At 35.0% G+C, this 19,425-nt stretch overlaps 1 protein-coding gene across 4 annotated transcripts in view; it reads right to left on the reverse strand.

The window, feature by feature from the left end:
* rols (zinc-RING finger and ankyrin repeat domain-containing protein rolling pebbles) overlaps positions 1 to 19,425 on the reverse strand; it is a 218,870-nt gene that overhangs the window by 14,177 nt on the left and 185,268 nt on the right. For 2 of the 4 annotated variants that reach the window (XM_073076406.1, XM_073076408.1), the window contains exons 2-3: positions 9,943 to 10,353; positions 9,118 to 9,231 (exon numbers count right to left, since the gene is read on the reverse strand). In XM_073076406.1, coding sequence (XP_072932507.1) covers positions 9,118 to 9,231; positions 9,943 to 10,353 — 525 coding nt within the window. Of the gene's footprint in view, positions 1 to 9,117; positions 9,232 to 9,942; positions 10,354 to 17,621; positions 17,654 to 19,425 lie in introns of all 4 variants that reach the window. The other 2 variants (XM_073076409.1, XM_073076407.1) reach the window with 2 other exon arrangements.

Consider the following 19,425-nt stretch of genomic DNA (forward strand, 5'->3'; position numbering starts at 1 on the left):
ATAACTTTGAAAAATCAGAGGCCTGGGATTTGAACCTCGGACCCCTCGATCGAGAGGCCGAGTGTCTTAACCACTAGGCTATCACTGCCATATTTACATATTATTATTTAAGTTTAAGTGCATGTTTCCGCAGGTAGGTAGGTAGGTGCATGTTTATGCAGGTAGGTAATAGGTGTCAGTGGACTGCAGAGGTCACTTAACCAGATGAACTGCCTTCAAATCTCGATCTAGACGAAAAATAACAAATGGGCTATTACACACTTTAGGGGTCCGTAATTGGATATTACATTCATTCCGACCGAGACTAAGAAACCACGATAGTGTGACACGACCTTTAAACTAAAATGACAACTTTGATCAACGACGCTAACTAGAAGTCAATTTATATACTTCTGTCATTTACGAAGCTGGATTGAGTGGTATTGATACTTAGCGTGGCAGGTTTATTTAGTTTTGATCCTTAATAGATTGCTTAAGTCACGGAATAATGCGGTTTATGCTCTAAACACAATCAAACAAGTTGTCTACTAACGTAATAGGACATTAGGATTAAGTATTGATTGACAAACAAAACAGTAGCTGTCTTGCAAGTAGCTAATTAATTGTTTTTTAAATGCTTGAATCAAAAAAGATGCTTTCTTCACTTATTAGCATAGTAGGATTGTGTTTCGTGGTTTCTTTTGAAACATAGAAAAACGATTATACAAGCATCAAAATGTAGAACAAAAACCAAAATTCATTATTTAGATATCGTCGAGAATCGATTTCTAAATGTTTAGATTTCTGTTGCTGGGTCTGGATCGGTCTGGGTGTTTGTGTATTTGTTTATGTGTGTGTCCATGGGACTGACGACACAGGGTATCCTAGTGTGGGCTGTAAGTGTATAAAGCGTTTAACAAAATATTTACATGCACGGGGTTTCCGATGTTGCATAAACACGTTCATACATATGATATATTTTGTCTTACACGTGCCTAAATATATGTAGCTATAAATCAATATCTATTCCATGTAGACACGTTATACATATAAGTGTTCATAGTATTGGGCGCATCCAGAAACTATACAACTACGTCACAGGATTAGTCAGGATGTGGTGAGCGCACAAAAACTAAGCTCTCCCACGCTTGGCAGGTTCGATGCCTGTTTAACCGATGCAATAGACAGGATGACTTTGTATCTATGTATAATAATAGTGTTAATGTTGTGTATTCAGATATGTTATGTAATAGGTGACAAGTGTTTAGATAAAATATATTGGTACGTAATAAGGAATCTAGTCTCCTTTTATTACAATTTTTTATTCATAAGATTCAATAGACAGGATGACTTTGTATCTATGTATAATAATATTGTTAATGTTGTGTATTCAAAAAATGTTATGAAGTCGGTGACAGTCTTTAGTTAAAATATATTGGTACGTAATAAGAAATCTAGTCTCCTTATAATACAATATTTTTATTAACATTAAAGTGGCAATTAGTATGCAGTCCACCTTAAGGTGAGTGCTCACTGCCGCCTATGGAAATCTGTGACCATCTTCATATACAACAGGGGTTCTGTCTGAAGTTTATCATAGATGCGTCGCCAATTCTGCAGACTAAGATGGTTGGCTCATGTAAGTCAGCCAGCATCCATACCCTTCCATTAAAACACTAGAAATATATATGGCGGAGGTAGGGACGTAAACTGGCGAACCATATAAGTTTTACTTTTCCTATTAATTATACGTTAAACCTTAAAGTCGGAGGCTCTGTTACTCTAAATAAAACCTACAACCAAACGTGGGAGGTCCAATAAAAAATAAAGCAACATTTTACGCAACATTTACTATGGCATTTAACAACGCCATTCATTATACACCTGAGTATGTTTTAACGAATCAATAAACAAGAACAAATCATCTCGAAACAAATCTATAATATGAAATATTATTATGTTATACGACTGGGTCTGCCGTTAATCCTCGTTGCTACGAGGATTAACGGCAGACCTTTAATGTCCCACAGCTGGGCGTGGGTCTCCTTTCAGAGCGAGAGGGATTTAGGTCTATTTCGCTGGCCAAGTGTGGATTGGTAAACTTCACACAACTTTAAGAACTTTTTAAAAATAAAATCTTTTAAGAAGTGAATTAAAAATGAATACACCACATATATTTGAAAAAGTAGAGAAACGAACGTAAGATTCGAAGCCACTTAACCCTTTATTAATAATCAATCCATCCAAAGTTTTGCTTACCGAAGACAATAAATAGATTGATTTATTAACAATGGCCAAAAGATATCGGAAGAAAAATTGTAATTTATCCATATGGAAAAGGTCGGGGGCAAACCCTAGTAAAAATATAATTAAGAAGTGTTATTTTACCGCTCGCAACGTACCGTGACAATAATGTGTACAGACAAATAGATAGATAGCAGATTGGATAACATGACTGTCTAATTCCGGCAAAAGTCACATTGTGGAACAACGGGGTCATTGAGGCGTTGTTTAAAGGTCAGGTGTGGCTTGAAGGTTTCGTGGTTCTGTATATATTTTGTATTTAATACGAACTATATCGGCATTTTAATTGACGGCTTAAGTTGCGGAGCATTTATGATTAGTCTGACCCGCAAAAGGTTCCAGATTCGAACCACCAGCAAACATGTATTTCTTCCTGGATGGTGTTTGTGTACTGGGCTCATCCATATGACTCAGGATACAGAGGATATTAGTGTTGGGATATGGGGGTGAAATCATAATGGAGGGTGAGTCGACATTGAAAGTTATTCAATTTATGGAAGATATTCCATGAAGTCAGTCAGTCAGTCATAGAAAGGTCAGAAACAAAGCGGATACGGTTGGTGGGCATTTTATAAACTACCTTTTTATTTTGCCTTGTTTCTCGCATGCATAGATTAGTAAATATTAATCATTATTATCAAGATAATGTAATCTTTTGACTGTAATATTTTGTTTGAATACTCCTGTTAGGGGTATCAAATGAAAGGGTTTTCTGAGATAAAAAAAAACTGGCTATTTAATATGTTTTTTATTTTTTATTTGTAATATTAATATAAATTCTAATATAAATAACTCTGCGGAACCCTACCGGCAGTGACAGAGCATTTCTAGTCGTGTGTTGAATCAATTGCACAGCGACCCCCTACGGTGGACGGTCACGGCGGTAGCTGCTTCGCATTGGATCCGTTCATTTGGAACGATTGATTTTGTTTACTGTTTAAAGTATTGGTGATTGGATCGAGGCCTCCTTGGATTAGACAAAATGATGGATTTAAAAAAACCTTTGTGTATTATTTGCGTTCGTTTAAAACTATTGCTTTTGCTTACTGTTTAAAGTATTGGTGATTGATACTAGGTTTCCTCGTCTATTCACTATTGGACAAGATTGAGTATCGCTGGATTGCAAAACTTTTTGTATCACTTTTTATTTAATTTAATTTATATATGCAATGTATTCAATTTGTATTAAATACGTGTGCTTAGTAGCATTTTTTTTATTCAATTTTGTCTATTAATGACTCTATATAGAGTTCGGTTGACGTGTTGCAAATCATAAATACTAATTTATAATGCTTTATTATCATTTGTTTCATCATCGGCCTCAAACCAGAATACAAGGAACAAGAAAGGCCGTTTTCAAAGATCTAATACCTGTCGGCAAAGATAATAGTCTCTACCATAAAATTACATATTTACTCTAGAGTAAGTAGAGACTCTACATTGAACCGGTGTATGATTGACTTGTGAAGCCGAAAAAAAAACAACCAATTAAGACACTCGAACGTGTGAATCTTTCAGATAGAGTCGACTCTACGTAGAGTTAGGCGTACAAGCTGTCACAAAGATAACGGTATTTAACAGCTTCAAAGAGAAAATTCCATTGAAAGGTCAGAAACAATGCGAGTAGTTAATCCGAAGCGACGTAACAATTGCATCATATGAAATAGACAGCTGGGCGCACGGCAGTGATGGCGCCCAGTTGAGTACATTCTGGGAGCCATGTTACTTAATGTGCTTGTGGACTGCTTTTCTTATAATTTTTGTATCTTTTTTTATTGGTCGTAATAGTTTTAAGTAACATTACATATTGTGGTATCACTAATAACCGTATATGGTGGTATTGCTAAACTGCGAAACTTTGATGACATTGATAAAGTCATTTCAATTTGGTATATCTTATATATAAAATTCTCGTGTCACAATGTTAGTTACCGTATTCCTCCGAAACGGCTTTACCGATTTTCATCAAATTTTATATGCATATTCAGTAGGTCTGAGAATCGGCTACTATTTATTTTCATACCCCTAAGCGATAACGGTTGTTCACCCTTAACATTTTATTTATATGGCAACACAACGTTTGCCGGGTCAGCTAATATTTCATATAAAAATAAAGAAACGTGTGTTTTTTACCTAAAAACTGTGTGTGTGTGTTGTGTGTGTTACTTAAAAATCCTTAAAACAAATATACTGCAATTTAACCAAAACTATTATTAATCAACATATATTACGGGTACCACGTGACCTCTACAGTCATATATCACAGTTTTGGTTAACAAATGACAACGCATGACCACCTCCACCGCATGCGGGCTGGCCTTGCGCACACAAAGGACCAGATGTAAGTGACCTTCCACCCACCAGACAATAGGTGACCGTCATGGAGGCGAGCATAAATCACTTTTATATGAATCAATAGGGTGTGAACGGGCGCCTACGATTTTTTTATATGGGACTAGCTGACCCGGCAAACTTTGTACCGCCTCAAAATCTATTTATCAAAAATATTTCATATAAAATATAGCCTATGTTACTCGAGAATAATGTAGCTTTCGAATGGTGAAAGAATTTTTAAAATCGGTCCAGTAGTTTTTGAGCTTATTCATTACAATCAAACAAACAAACAAAGTTTTCCTCTTTATAATATTAGTGTAGATTAGCAAACGAGTACGCAGCTGATGTTGTTAGTGGCTAATAGCTCTATGGACATCTGTACCCTTACTATGAGTTTTTACGTTTTGATAAAAATGACTGTTTTGGTATTTGTTTACGTATTTGCCCATACATTTCCAATCAGCGCCCCTAGCGGATGGTATCAGAATTAATGGAAAATATATGGGAAATACGTAAACAAAAGCAAAAACAGTCATTTTTGTCAAAACGTAAAAACTCATACTAAGTGTACTGTAATCAACCCTATCTATCTATCTCAGATAAGATTTATCTGAGGTTGGCCTCCGTTGCGTTGCTATTGATGAGATTTAAGTTGGAAAGACTCGGAGAAGTATGCCACGTTCCGAACCGGAATACAGTAGCGTTTGACACTGTTATTAAATAGAAAGATATATAGTGGTGGTGCCCGCTGGAGTCGAAACACAGGATTGTACCACATTCAAAGTGGTAATTGTTTCCAAGTGTACAATGCTAATGCTCACTTTGTCAAATATGTCAGTTAATATTTGTATAGTGGTTTTCGCATGACAGGGTCGTTTTTGACTGGACGAATTGAAAGTTTTGACCGATAGGTAATACAATTTTTGCTATGTTAAACTAGGAACACGTACATCGCTTACAGCATTTTAATTTCAGAATGAAAATTTGACTCGAATATTTTATGTGGTAAGTACACTAAAAATGTCCATGGACCTACATGTCAAGTATGGAGTCCACCTCATTTCCAAATTATTTTTTTTATTGTTGATTGGTATGTCATTTACACATTATAAATGAAAAAAGTCAAATGTTACCACTTCTCACAAATATAAATAAGTGTCCTAAAATACCCTCATTAGGGTAAACGCCGCAAATATTATACAACTCCCCTTTTTGCGTGATTACAACCAGCAATTACTCTGTCAGATGCGACTCGTCAAAATACCAGGAAATTATAAACTAACCTGGGAACACATTGATGATGCAACTACACGCTGCATTAATATTTACTTAAGAGTTACTTTTAGAGCTTACGATCACGACGCTGGAAAGATACGGCCTGTACCATAAGATTCAAATCACGTGTTTGTGAACTTAAAAAAAATACAAATTCACAAATTTAATGTAAATTTACTTAGACGTCTATTAGAGTAACTATATCTACTCATTTAATGTAATTTTACCTAATGATGATTGCAAAAATATGGACTTTATATCAAAATTAAAATTGTGAGTGTGTTGTATCTTACAACCACTGTTATTAGCTACTTTGCTTCTACAAACTGCTAGATATATTACAAGTGGCTGATACTCATAAAATTTTAACCGCAGCCGTCCTTCCTTTGCGTGTCACTTCAAACTTTACGATATTACTGTAGCATTCGTGGTCGTGTCGTAGTCGTTGCATATAAACATCTACACACTTAAGCAATACAGACACTCAGTGCCGCTACTACGTTGCTGCGATTACAAGCCTTAGCCCATATTAAGTCGCGAATTTAGTGCAAATATGGTAGAAAGTTATGCGTTTTGTTGTACATAATTATGTTGTGCAATTTTGCTGCGACGTGTTTATTGCAACTTGTCAGCTTTATTTATAACTGTTTCTATTTATATATTAAATACATGTAGTTTTAATGTCTCTTACCTTACTTCACTCTTCAAAGAAAACATCTTAACTCTAGAAAGCTGCTATATGACTTGAATGGAGTATTGACAACCCATTGGCATGAATTATAACTTTTCATATTAAATTCTAGGTTCCGAATGCTCGGGGCACACCCCTGATTTTTTGCAATTAGACCTTTATGATTTATATGTTTTTATAAGCGAATAGTACTTACAGCACAATCAAATAAGTTTGGTGCATGCTAATTGAAATTGCGCGAGGAAACCTGATTGGCTCAAAATTCTTTGTTATCAAAAATCTACCATTTAGTAGGCCATTTTTGCGATTTATGATCCAAAATCTTAGTTGCAAGAATTCCCAAGAGTAGGAAAATTTAATTTGGGATTTGAACCACCGACTGCCATCAAACAAGTATACTATTTTAACTTAATATACTTACCATCTTCTGTGTTCTCTTCTACCGTTTAATTCGTATTTCCTAAACCTTCACAAATTGATATTTAATAACAATATTAACACATTTTAATTCATGTTATTACATCATGTGCATAATTTAGATATTATGTGCAGGATTGATACTTTACATGCAGAGTTGCTTCGGATGTGGGTTAAATAGTGCGTAGGTACGTGAAATTTATTCATTGATATTAATGTATTTACATTTGTTAAACCTGAATTAGATGACAATATTATTACACAAGACGGTGCTTTAGGTAATGATGGAGCAACGTACTTATTTCTTTTAGTTGAAGTTGAAAATGAAATCCCTAAAAATATTAAATTCATGTTCATTTGTATTTGTAGATCTATGGTAATAAAATGAATTTATTTTAGGACCTTGTTCTAAGCCTTATGTTAACTTATTGACTTGTTGTTGTAAACTTATAATTTACCATTTATAATATTTTTATCATGTCCTACTACTGATTTGGAAAATTATCTTTACTGAGAAGAATTATGAAGAAATTTATGTACTTTTTCTTTGCTCTTTTTCATTATACTTATTAATTTTGCTGTCAATCTGATCACTGCAATCTTATAACACATATAACCTACTTATAGTTCTGCAGCCTCGGTTGGTTTTAGATACATTGCTGCACTTAAATACTTCCCTCAATCATACACTCTTAATTACAGTGTTTTAGCTATTAAATGATCGCTTTCTTGACGAACCGTACTAATCGGTAGACCCTTGGTATTAGGTTATTTTAAATAAGTCTGTAATATTTATATATCCGAATTATTACAATTTTTATTTTAGGTGTATATGAAAGGAATTTTTATGCAAATAAAATTTAAATACATTAAAAACAGTACATAAAACTATGCAATATCTACATATTTGTTAATAAAATGCTATTTATTATGCTCAAAAACATAATTACGTTTTCAATACTTCAAACATCACTAGAATAATGTAATTTGATGCCACAAAAACTAACTTATGAGTTTCTTAATGATGATTTCCACATTGATGATAATTGCTTCATGTAATTGAGATGTGAGCATAAGTAGATAACTACAAATGTTGTGTTTAAGATGATTTATTATTCTATACATAATTTAAACTATTAATAAGTCAAATTAAAATTGTGATTAATTGCTTTTGTATTTCATTTTAGATTTCCTTTTGCAATGACTAAGTAGAAACAAGGGCCATAAACTTAAGAGGTCCAATTTTTGCATATAAATCCGAAACTGTTTGATGCCGTTAAGAATTTAAGCGGAGAAACAACAAAATTTACATATTCGAAAGTAGCGATTTCTTAGATCACTATCTTCTAGTATCTTTCATCAAATTCTTTATAATCAGATATCATACTATAGACGTGCGATATTTTTGTCACCGTATCACTATCACGACTAGCACCAATTGTTCGAACGTCTCCAGAAAGTTACGAGTCATGCGTGGATCGTTACATCCATTCAAAGGCTTTCTACCTTCAATCGACGAGTGCGACAAAACTGCTCAGTCATTCCATGTAACATCGATAGCCAATCGGTTAACGGTTAAATTACTGGTACAAACAGATAAATTAACTTTTGCTGATGATACGTTTCAAGCACCTATAAACAGACACGCAAATTAAACACACAGATGCAAAACAAACGAAAACAAAACCGGTCTTGATAAAAAGCTGTGCATCAAATGGACCGAGGCGGCTGGCGATGTACGCATACAGGCAAAAGGGTGTGCAAAAATCGAGCGCGACCGTGCCCGATTGGGCCTGGAGGAATGTGGATCGAATACCCTCCCAGGTATTTGTTTAACGCGAACATATTTAGTTTCGTTTTTTCATTTGACGGAACGAATTCTTTATTGGCAGATTCAATCAAAAACGCTTCAGATCTGACAAAAAATGATTGCGTGGCATTGATAAAGCTCGATTCAATTTAACGATCAATTTCAATCTATTTGGAAGTCGACGTAAATTGTTTATAAACTTTAATGTACTGTTGTACTATCACTTCCGGCGAGGAAGCGTGAGTAGTAATGGACTGGGTGTATGATATCTGATCCACATTCCATCGACATATTGGGTATTCCGTGCCTGTTAACTGGTTGAGTCCCTGCGGAACTGACGAGTGCGCGGACCATAGCGATCTGATTTTATTGAAAACCAGACTGGGCCACGCTGCACTCCTGGGACCTTCCTCTGGCAGTCCTGTTGAAATATAGCGGAGCCTATCAATAGCCTCACAGAACTCACTAAATCATGTCCTTACTACGGTTACTCATAATTTTCAAACGGTCATTCATTATTATAATGTCCATAATAACAATCTTTCAAGATAACAAATCAGGGATGACAATATTATTTATGTTCGCCGATAGAAACGTTTACAACGACTGATGGAGCGCAGTAGCTCTAGCAAGTGGCGTGGCGAATTGAAACTAATAGTTTATTAAGAAACCACAGCTGTGATCGGACCACATTATACATATTTCGACGTGGACTAGAATGATGTAATTAATGGAAATAGAAAATGTAACAGATGCCGAGATAATATTCGCAGCGGCCTGCAGTCTGCGCGGGCAGCGTTGCAAAAGTCAATCCGTACCTAAGCTAATAAATACGCTAGGCAACAACCGGTCCTTTGCGGAACCCCTACGTACATCCGGCGTACGGTGCGTGGGTGCAGCGTGCCGCAACTGTCACTCACTATTATTTACGACCGGAGGATTCCTCGTTCACGAATGGCGCATAAAAGTTACTAGGAAAGTGAGAGGCTAGTGAATGAAGACTCAATTTTGCCGCGGATCCCATCAATGAAATGCGCATTGCGTGTGCATAAGTTTACGCAATGCGATGCAATATCGCTACCACGCACGGGCCTACAGGTATGCTAATTAGAGATGGCGTGCGATAGCTTACCAGATAGCGGGACGTGGTTTTCATGTGAATGTCGCGCGCGCTGTCCGAACGGGCTGCGGAGTGATTTCGGGCTGAGGAAGAATCTTCTTCTGGTGTGCGGTGGTGTGGGGCAGCTCTGGGCTAGGCTCGAGGGCTGCTTCGGTGGTTTGGGTAGACGCATCGGTGACTGCCAGTCCGGTTCTGCCGGTCGTTGGGGCGAGGGTGTGTATCGTTCCATCATTTGTCTCCTGCCTTGGCTGTTTCTCGCGCAAATGGGGCACGCTTCGTTCCGAAACATGCAGGAGTAGCACCGTTCATGGCCGCAAGTGTCGATCAACTTTCTCTTTTTACCCTTGTCAAAGGGCATGTTACAACTCGGACAAGTTGTGCCTCCCGTCTCGCTCTCTAGCAGTTGTCGCAACGCAGCTAAGTCTGAAACAAGAAGGGACAAGTTAATTTGTTATTCAATTAGTATTGCCAACATACCTACCCGATTTTTATTAAACTGCAAATAGTTTAATAAAAATCGGGTTGCATTATTTATAAAGGATTTTGATGAAAGTCGACAACAAAGATATCATCATAAAATAAATAGTTTAATGGGATCAATTTCTTGTATAATTTTACTTAATTTTATAGCTTTAATAATGTTTCTAGGTTTATACGAACAGGGATGAATAGATTATAATTATTTAAATGTCTCCTGAGGTTTCTCGAGTCGCATCGCACATTAAAATCGATTTGTGTCATAACGATGCTTGAAATTACGTACTAAAGGATAATTATATAAGTGTTATGCAGGGTTGGTTATACAGTTATATAAAATAAGCTATGGCAAGAATGTAAATAGGTTTATGATCGCCTGATGACATTTATTACATTGTTTTTGTTGGTAATCTTAAGTGAACAATTGATCATTCTTATGATGTATTTGCATAAGGTTACAGGCCTTACAAATCGATATGTAAATAAAAAGCGGTTTCGTTAGCCATGAGGATTTTTCTAAAATATTATTTTATATATATTAAATTATTTTGTTTGTTTTTCAAAGTATTTGTCAATGGCTCTGTGACAAGAAGTTTATTTACAAAAAGTTTTATCTACTGTCATTAATTTAAAACAGCACGTTACGGAAAATATGTCACGTAACTCACGTATAATTACAAAATGTTCTTATTTTTGAAAAGCAATTATTAAATACTAAGTTTGTCTATTCAAAAGTTTTATAGATCTGAATAGGAAATTTGTGAAATAAGTGAGGACTATTCGGGAACTTTTTACACCAGTAAAAAACTTGTGTAAAAATATACAACATCCACATTTTTGGGCCACACAAATTTATTAATTGGGCAACATTTAAAATTTAACAGTTTTCTCAAATACGTCTCATGAATAATCTTTTAGTGTTTTATTTTAGGGAACAACTAATTGATTGAATAAAATTTCATGCTGCTTTCTCGAATATTTAAATCAACACTTTCAAATTAACCGATCCGTAAATCAACTGTCTCCAAACGAAGTAATTAAATTCGGCCCGTGAGAGTGACAGAGACAGATGGATCTTGTTTCTCTCTCACTCTTGAGAAGTTCGTAGCCCTGTGCCGTTTAAGCTAATGACATTACAAGAAGATTGACTGCGCATTTGTTGAATTGTCGGACTTTCATACTTGCTGAAATGTGAATGTGTGTGAAAAATCTCAATGGTTGGATTAATGACGTACTGACTGATGTCTTCATTATTTGATGTGCGTTTAATTATCGTAAAGCAAAGAACTTTTAAAAGTAGTAAAACCCTTTGTGGTTTGATTCCGACTATTCCCTATTCCCATTTCTGCCTAATAACAGCAGTGTTAAGCGTTGCTATGTTTTGGTTTGAAAGGTGTGTAAGGGAGACATACGAGTACTTTTCGGAGGCGTTCCCAATTAGTTTTGAGGAGTAACAACGCGTCTAATTTTACAGTCATAATATATTTTAGAAAATTAAATTTGTGTTATGTTTACCCCCTATGTCTTTACCTTAGGCAGACTTCACATCCTTACTCATGAAAAACTACAAAAATAAAATCTGCAACAGTATGAAAGTAGCCTTATAACTTAAAAAGCGCTATCGTCCCATCTGTGTGTTTACGCGAAATTAGTTTTTATGGTTGTAAATTAAGGAATAAAATGTAATGAATACGAAAATGATTTATCATTATCATTAATGGTTGACGTGTAAACAAAGTTTTACATCACCGTCGCTGCAGGGTCGCTTTCGTTTTCTGACCTTTAAGTTTATTCGGGAGGGTTTCTCCATATATAAAAATTGAGAATCTGCTTTAATCGGTCTAAAAAGCTTTATAAGCACCTAATGAGAGAGACCGTCATTTGCAAAACGTTTGTATGGAAATAACGAACATTTTAATTTCGTCGGTTTACAGCTAATTCCATTTGATGTCATACAGTAGTATACCCAGTAGGGTATAGGTGTGTAGAACCCAGGGATGCGCTTCTGATTTTTCATAGTTATGTGTGTATTGGAAATAAATTATCACTTGCTTTAACGGAGAAGGAAAACATCGCGAGGAAATCTGCGTACCTGAGAGATCTTACAAAAATATATTAAAAGTATGTGAAGTCTATCAATACGCATTTAGCCAGGGCGGTGGACTACGGCTGTATCAGTCTCATTCTGATAGGAAACCAGTATCAAGTGTCTACAGTGTGGCGAGCGTCAAGCTCACCTGGGCAGAGCCCGATGGGGCAACGCGCTAAGAGGACTCCGGTTGCGTTCCTTTGGAGATCCCGGAGTCCTCTACACAGCGCCGAGGACGGCTACCGGGGGGTTTTAGTGCGGTAAGAATCGCACATAACCCCGTGCCGCTCCCACGGCATAAGGTACCATTTGAGGGTTTTTCCCTCGTAAAAAAGGGGCTATCTAACCTAATTTTCGTTCTTCTATCTATCTAACCATGTTCGACATTAGTTAACTTTGTAGCACGGTTGCAAACTACACAAACCGCGTGGCCGCGCTGATAAGTATGGGGACACCCTAAATTACATTAAGATTTAATGATTTTTGGGAAAAATAATTCCACCGACACATGCCACTTTTTAAGTAGTTTAACTGATTTAAAGTGTTTATTGGAGTGTACAAAAAATACATCTGAGGTTTACCACAGATCCGCGGCATGATAGTGTGTATCCGTGTAAAGTCCCAGGTTCGAGTCCTGGCCATGATGGAAACATACAAGATTTTGAATGTATTTTCTATGTCGGATTGTATGTGATCTTATTTTTGTGTATGATTATACCACTCATAATACAGAAAAATCTAGTAGTAGCCATACACTATACTATTACATGTGTAATGTGTGTAATATAGTGTATTAGTAGCAGTGGGGTATTATACCTAAATAGGGACATTTTTTTTTATAATATAAGAGTAGCAGACGAGCATGCAGTCCACCTGATGGTAAGTGGCTACTGCCGCCCATGGACATCTATAATCAACTCCAGATTATAGATGTCCATGGGCGGATTAGATATTCCTCCCTGAGGTCGGCCACAGATGCGCCGCTACCCTAGAGGACTAAGCTGGAACGCCTCGGAAAAGTCTATCTCCCTTACCACACCCTTCAAACCGGAACACAGCAGCGCCTAACGCTGCTGTTATTAGGTAGCTTACTTAAAAGACGAACACAACTCAAGAATCTGTCTCATTTAACTTAATCAATATTTAAAATCGATAACGAAGATTAGTCAGGGTGAACATAAGAATAAAGAAAGCAATCGACGGACTCATGTGTATGTACCTACTGCATTTCCTGCAATTATTATTTAATGTCCAAAACCTGGAAATCGTCATTATTGGATGTCAAGACGAAATAACTTGTATCCGACTTCATAAATCTTTCTCCCACTAATTTATCACACGACTCCTATATTTACCAACGTCGAAAAATCTGGTATTAATGTCTTGTGATACGTATAATTTTGTCGTATCAACTCGTCTCAAAAAACGGATATGTTCGAGTCGGACTGTAGGTTATGGGTTCCGTATGCCATACGATATATTTTTTTTTAAATAATATTTACTGCTAATATTAAAGGTTCATACCTAATGTGTTAAAGTAAAGAAATTAATTGTTTTACGTTATTAATTTATTAAATGAAAAATGAAATAAAATTATGAAATTATTATTAAAAGTAAAATAAAGATGGCTAGATCGGGGAGGTATCACTGTCATAATTTCAATATTATTAGATATAAAGTAGTATACCAGTTTGCAATTCTCATGAAGGTAAACCATAACCGAACTAAATCACAACTTGACACTGCTGTCATAAGTCAAAAAGAGTCAAGGCTCATTAGCCTCTGCTGTTGAACCATAAAATTCCCACAGATAAATATTCCCATTTAGACGCTTGACCGGATACATCAAAAACACCCGCAAATCTGTCCGTCTAACTGTAATGAAACTAGATATAACACGAAACGATAATTTATTGTAGCATAAATAATTCACGTGTATAATATTCATCTACTTAATAGTGATCAAATTACATTATCATTAGAAGATGGCAATTTGGTTTTTGCTCGTGTTAGGAGATATTTCCGATTGCTATGAATAACAAGAGTCTGTCTGGCTGGGCAGACGCTGACTCACTGGCCAGTGGTTCTCAAACTTCACTCATCTTTCTGTTAAGGTTGCTACAAGCGAGCGTAACGGTTTACTGAGTTACTGTTTTCGAAGCAAAGCTAATGATGGCTGAATTGATTGAGTTAGTGCTATAATTATAATTATGTTGTTGCATTATAATTTCGCACTTAGCGATAAGTACGAGTACTGATTATGTTATGAATAGTTTTATCGTTTTACTTAACAAAATTATAAAATGTACAAGTAAATTACATATAAGTAATTTACGTCCAGTGGTCAATGTTGGTCTTCGATGGCCATTTTTATTGATTAATTAATGGAATAAAAGATAAGAATGGAATTTTGAGTCTGGCTTGAGACGTGTTACGTATTACCCTGTACCCTTACCATGAGTTTTTACGTTTTGACAAATATGACTGTTTTGGTATTTGTTTACGTATTGGCCCATACAATTTCCAAGTTCGGATATAATCCGCTAGAGGCACTGATTATTGATATGATATTTGTCATATTTGTCAAAGCTGATATTTGTCAAAACGCAAAAACTCATGGTAAGAGACCCTGAAGACTACGTAAGATGTCATTTAAATTGCCAGTGATTCACCAGCATTTTAATGATATAGCATTGAAAATGCATAACATTTAATGTATGTTGAAGGTTGAGAACCACTGTCGTTGAGGTAAAAAGAACGGTCAAGTGGGCATCGAATTTGACTTCAAGTGGATTTGGCTGTCGGATAATATTTGTGTGGTCATTATGATATATCTTTCTGATGTATCTTTTTTTAAATACTTATTTCCGTTTTAAAATCGGAACTGTTATACACCACACTTTTTCCTACATATTTAAAACAATGTATCTTATTTTTATCTTATCTCTTATCTTTCTCAATGACAACTGTAACTTTTAGGAAGGACTTGTCAATATAAATTAGCGTTTGTTGGGTCCATGTTATGTACGAGCATTAGCCGATATCCTATGTGATTTGTTTTTTATGTATATTATTTGCAGAACAAGTAAACTGCAATTAAATAAATATTTTTAAATGGAAACCAAAAAGTCCGTATTCCTTTTCTTTGTAACTTTTTTTCACTTTTCTTTTATCTCTAATTTCATACATAAAATTCTGAATGTATACTTTGGCAAAGGGTCTTCCGCCGGGCTAGGTGATCATACCCGGGGAGCGGCCGTGCTCCAACTGTCTCAGTTCGGAGCTTGTATATATGCCAGATATTTAGAAAACTTCGATAGCGTGATTCAGAATATTTGTGGCGCCATCTCTTGACGAGTAGCGGGAGGTCGCCACAATACATTTATAAAAGTTATTTATATTAAAGGGTAAAAGTTATTTATATACAATCTGATACTAAATGCTGCTCATTATTACTGTCATTATTTATTTTACGAACGAACCCTAATAATTACAGAAACATGCAGCCTAAAACTGATCCTTATTACCATGTATTAGGCACTGGTTACATCTTTACGTGACCGTAAACGACCTGCGTTTAGAATATCATTTTCTAATAATTTTCTTTAACCGCTCATCAAATTTGTTAAAAGTTGTTGTTAGAGTCCGCTAGACAGCGTTATTGTGTTCGGGTCCGTTTTATTTGGTCATACGCGATTTGGTACACTTTTTTGGAGTCATGTTTATATTTTTTAAAGTGCCTAATAATCATCTCAATTCTTTAAATGTTGCAAAAAGCGTGCATTCTTTGGTCAAAATGTGCACATATGCTATAACCCTGAAGACTAATTTGGAATGCCTCATGTACCTTTTGTTTTATTTGGCTACACACGATATGGTACACTTGTCTCGATTCATGTTTATATTAAAGTACTGAATAATTATCTCAATTCTTTAAATGTTGCAAAAAGCGTATATTCTTTGGTCAAAATGTGCACATATGCTATACCCCTGAAGACTAATTTGGAATGCCTCATGTCAAACATAAGTTCCTTGTAAAAATGATTCTGGCGTTAATATAGCAAAAGACCTGGAAAGAATTCCGTTGATAATTACCATCATTATTTTTTCACCTTTACAGCTATTATCCTTTAAAACGTCTTTGTTCTATGTATGTAGTCTTTTTATGACTACATTTTAGTCTATGGTCATAATTTATATCCTGTATCATTTTTTTGGTCAATACTTCTTGCCCCCAGTACGGTCGGGCAGTCAATTAATTGTGTAATTAATGCGCTTAATCAACTTCAGGATTATGTCATAATATCAGTGGTTAGTCATTTCCTCTTGTGAAATGGTAATGACGTTGGGTACGTTAATTGTTTATTGTATGGGCTTTGTAGGGTCTTGTATTTATGTACAGTTGAACGGAAGTCTATATATTATAACGTGTATTATAAAATTATTAATGATAAAAGTAATAATAATAAAATTAAGTTCTCATTGATGTGCATTGAGGATAACTAACTTAAATATTGCTTAGAACATTTTATAGCTTCTTACTCAGTACACGTTTATATATATTGAGGAGGTTAATTAAAATGGTCGTTTCTGCAGTATTTTGAAATGGATTTAAATTTAGTTCACGTGAAAGTAGTGCCCTAAAGCTAGTAGGCAATATTATTAGTACTTTATTTATATTCGACCAAAAGGTACCCCGTTTTATTTAATAGTTTTTTTACGCTTTATTTTTTAAAAAGGCTTTCTATATAATAGTACTATTAGAAGCAATATTAGAAAGTAAATATTACATTTTGTATAGGTGCACAAATCGGAATAACCATTTAGTGCGACGTAAAGAAATAAAATAAAATTGTTATTTTGTTTCATCTATTTCTACGTACGTGTGTTTTGTTCTATGTTTTTTGTTCCATTTACGTATTTTATTGTTATAATATACAAAACATATTAAATGACTACAACTTAACGGTATAAACAGTCTATACAATTATATTAAATGGGGTGTGTTATGGTTGACTATAAGATTTATGTTACATGTCAATGTTTATTACCAACTATATTAATCCCAACAGCTCGCCCAGTTGAGGTCAGTTTATTAGTTATGTTGAACATTTCAAACACTCACGAATTATGACGGTTTCGCCTACCACTCGGTACCTAAACAGGAAAATATTTATAGTTATTTACTTCATAGTCATAATTGCTATCGTATTAATGGTAAGATTCAGGCATCTATATTTTTGTGTAACAGTCGTTAGAAGTGCCCTAGTAGAAAAAGGCTTTTCGAAGTACGTGGGAAGGGGGAGAGTTGAGTGAATTGGTAATTCTTCAGTCTACCTTGAATAACGTTATGAAGAATTATTACTTCCAGAATTTCTCAAAATTATAACTCTTCATACCCTTATTAGGTTCCCAAGACAACAACGAATCCTTTAAAAAAATGATAAAGATAGGATAAAACAAGTTATTTTAGTAATACAATCACAATTAATATGAGGGTTTGTTTTTTGTCACAAATTGAGTTGATTCCATAAGCATTTTTTCCTTTGATTTATTTGAGGAAGAAGCCGACATTACATACAATTTTGTGGTTACACAACTGGTGTACCCCAAGGGGTACGTTTTCCCCATTTTGAGATAAACTGATACAGAGCAATTCATAACTAATTATTCAAACGATAACGTACCTGGGACTCAAACTCCAGACCTTCTTAATAGAAGGCAAATATTTATTCAGTCGATATCATTAGATAAATAATTCAAAATATTATCTGATGAAATATACCATCGAGATTTATAGAATATAAAGTAATTTGTGACTTCCTATACCATAGGCATAGGCATAGGCATATCTAGAGTTATATCTTTGATTAGCATAAAAAATAAATCACCGGCTGATATGATAACCGCTCTAGATGCAACTCCACAGATTTGATCTCTGACAGATCTATGTAGAAATTTATTGGTGATTGTTGCTGATGTGGTTTGTCACATATGAGAAATAAGTAAGTTACATTTATATAAGTCGCTGTTTAGATATCTAAAGATTAAGAGTAAGGGTAGAAGAAATTACTAAGGATTTTTTAGTGAGCAAAATATCAAACGGGAATGCAGTCCACCTCATTATAAGTAGCTACTGTTGCCCATAGATATTTGTAAAATCATCCCCTGACATAAGTCCTACAAAACAAAAAGAAAAGAAAAATGGTCGGGCAAAGATCTGTTACTTATGGACTAAGTTAAAACATTTTGGATATCTCCCTTAACACACCGTCAATCTGGAAAACAACAGCAAGACGTGTCAAGCGCTGATTTAACACAATATTGTCCAACTTTGACGCATTTGAAATAATCTAGTGATTTTAATAATAAATTCTAATAGTGCTTAAAGTGTTTAAAATAGCGGGGTCAAATCATGTCATCCGTACGATATGATATCATTAACACTGGTCATGACAAAGCATTCGCGCTTCGTGATCACGTTTTAAGTGTTGACTTTTGATTCCATGTTTTGTTTGTTGACTGGTATTACCGGAGCTCACGGAGAACTGTGAAGTATACGCTTTCTACTCTCATAGCAATATGCACATGAAATATGTCTATAGCATATGTTTTTGTCATATACGTCATACATATATTGTATGCACATGTAATCTATATTGATGTAGAAAAATTCACACCCATAAAAGGCATCGAAGTGCTTTATTAGAATTTTTATGGGAAAATTAGGAAACAAGAATGGTTATGGTAAAACTTTTGGTCTGCAAAATTTATCAATAACTTAATCAAGACACGATCTATTAAATTATGTATTTTTAGATTCCGTATCAAAAGGGACACCGTATTATAAATATGTTGAAAATAAACGTTATCCATGTATGGAAAATTGTTGGTATGGAACCCTCATTGTGCTTGATTTTGTAATACTC

Source organism: Epargyreus clarus, unplaced genomic scaffold, assembly GCF_041222505.1.
Source record: "Epargyreus clarus isolate Ecla_fem2 unplaced genomic scaffold, WU_Ecla_fem_2.2 ptg000009l, whole genome shotgun sequence".
Taxonomy (NCBI): domain Eukaryota; kingdom Metazoa; phylum Arthropoda; class Insecta; order Lepidoptera; family Hesperiidae; genus Epargyreus; species Epargyreus clarus.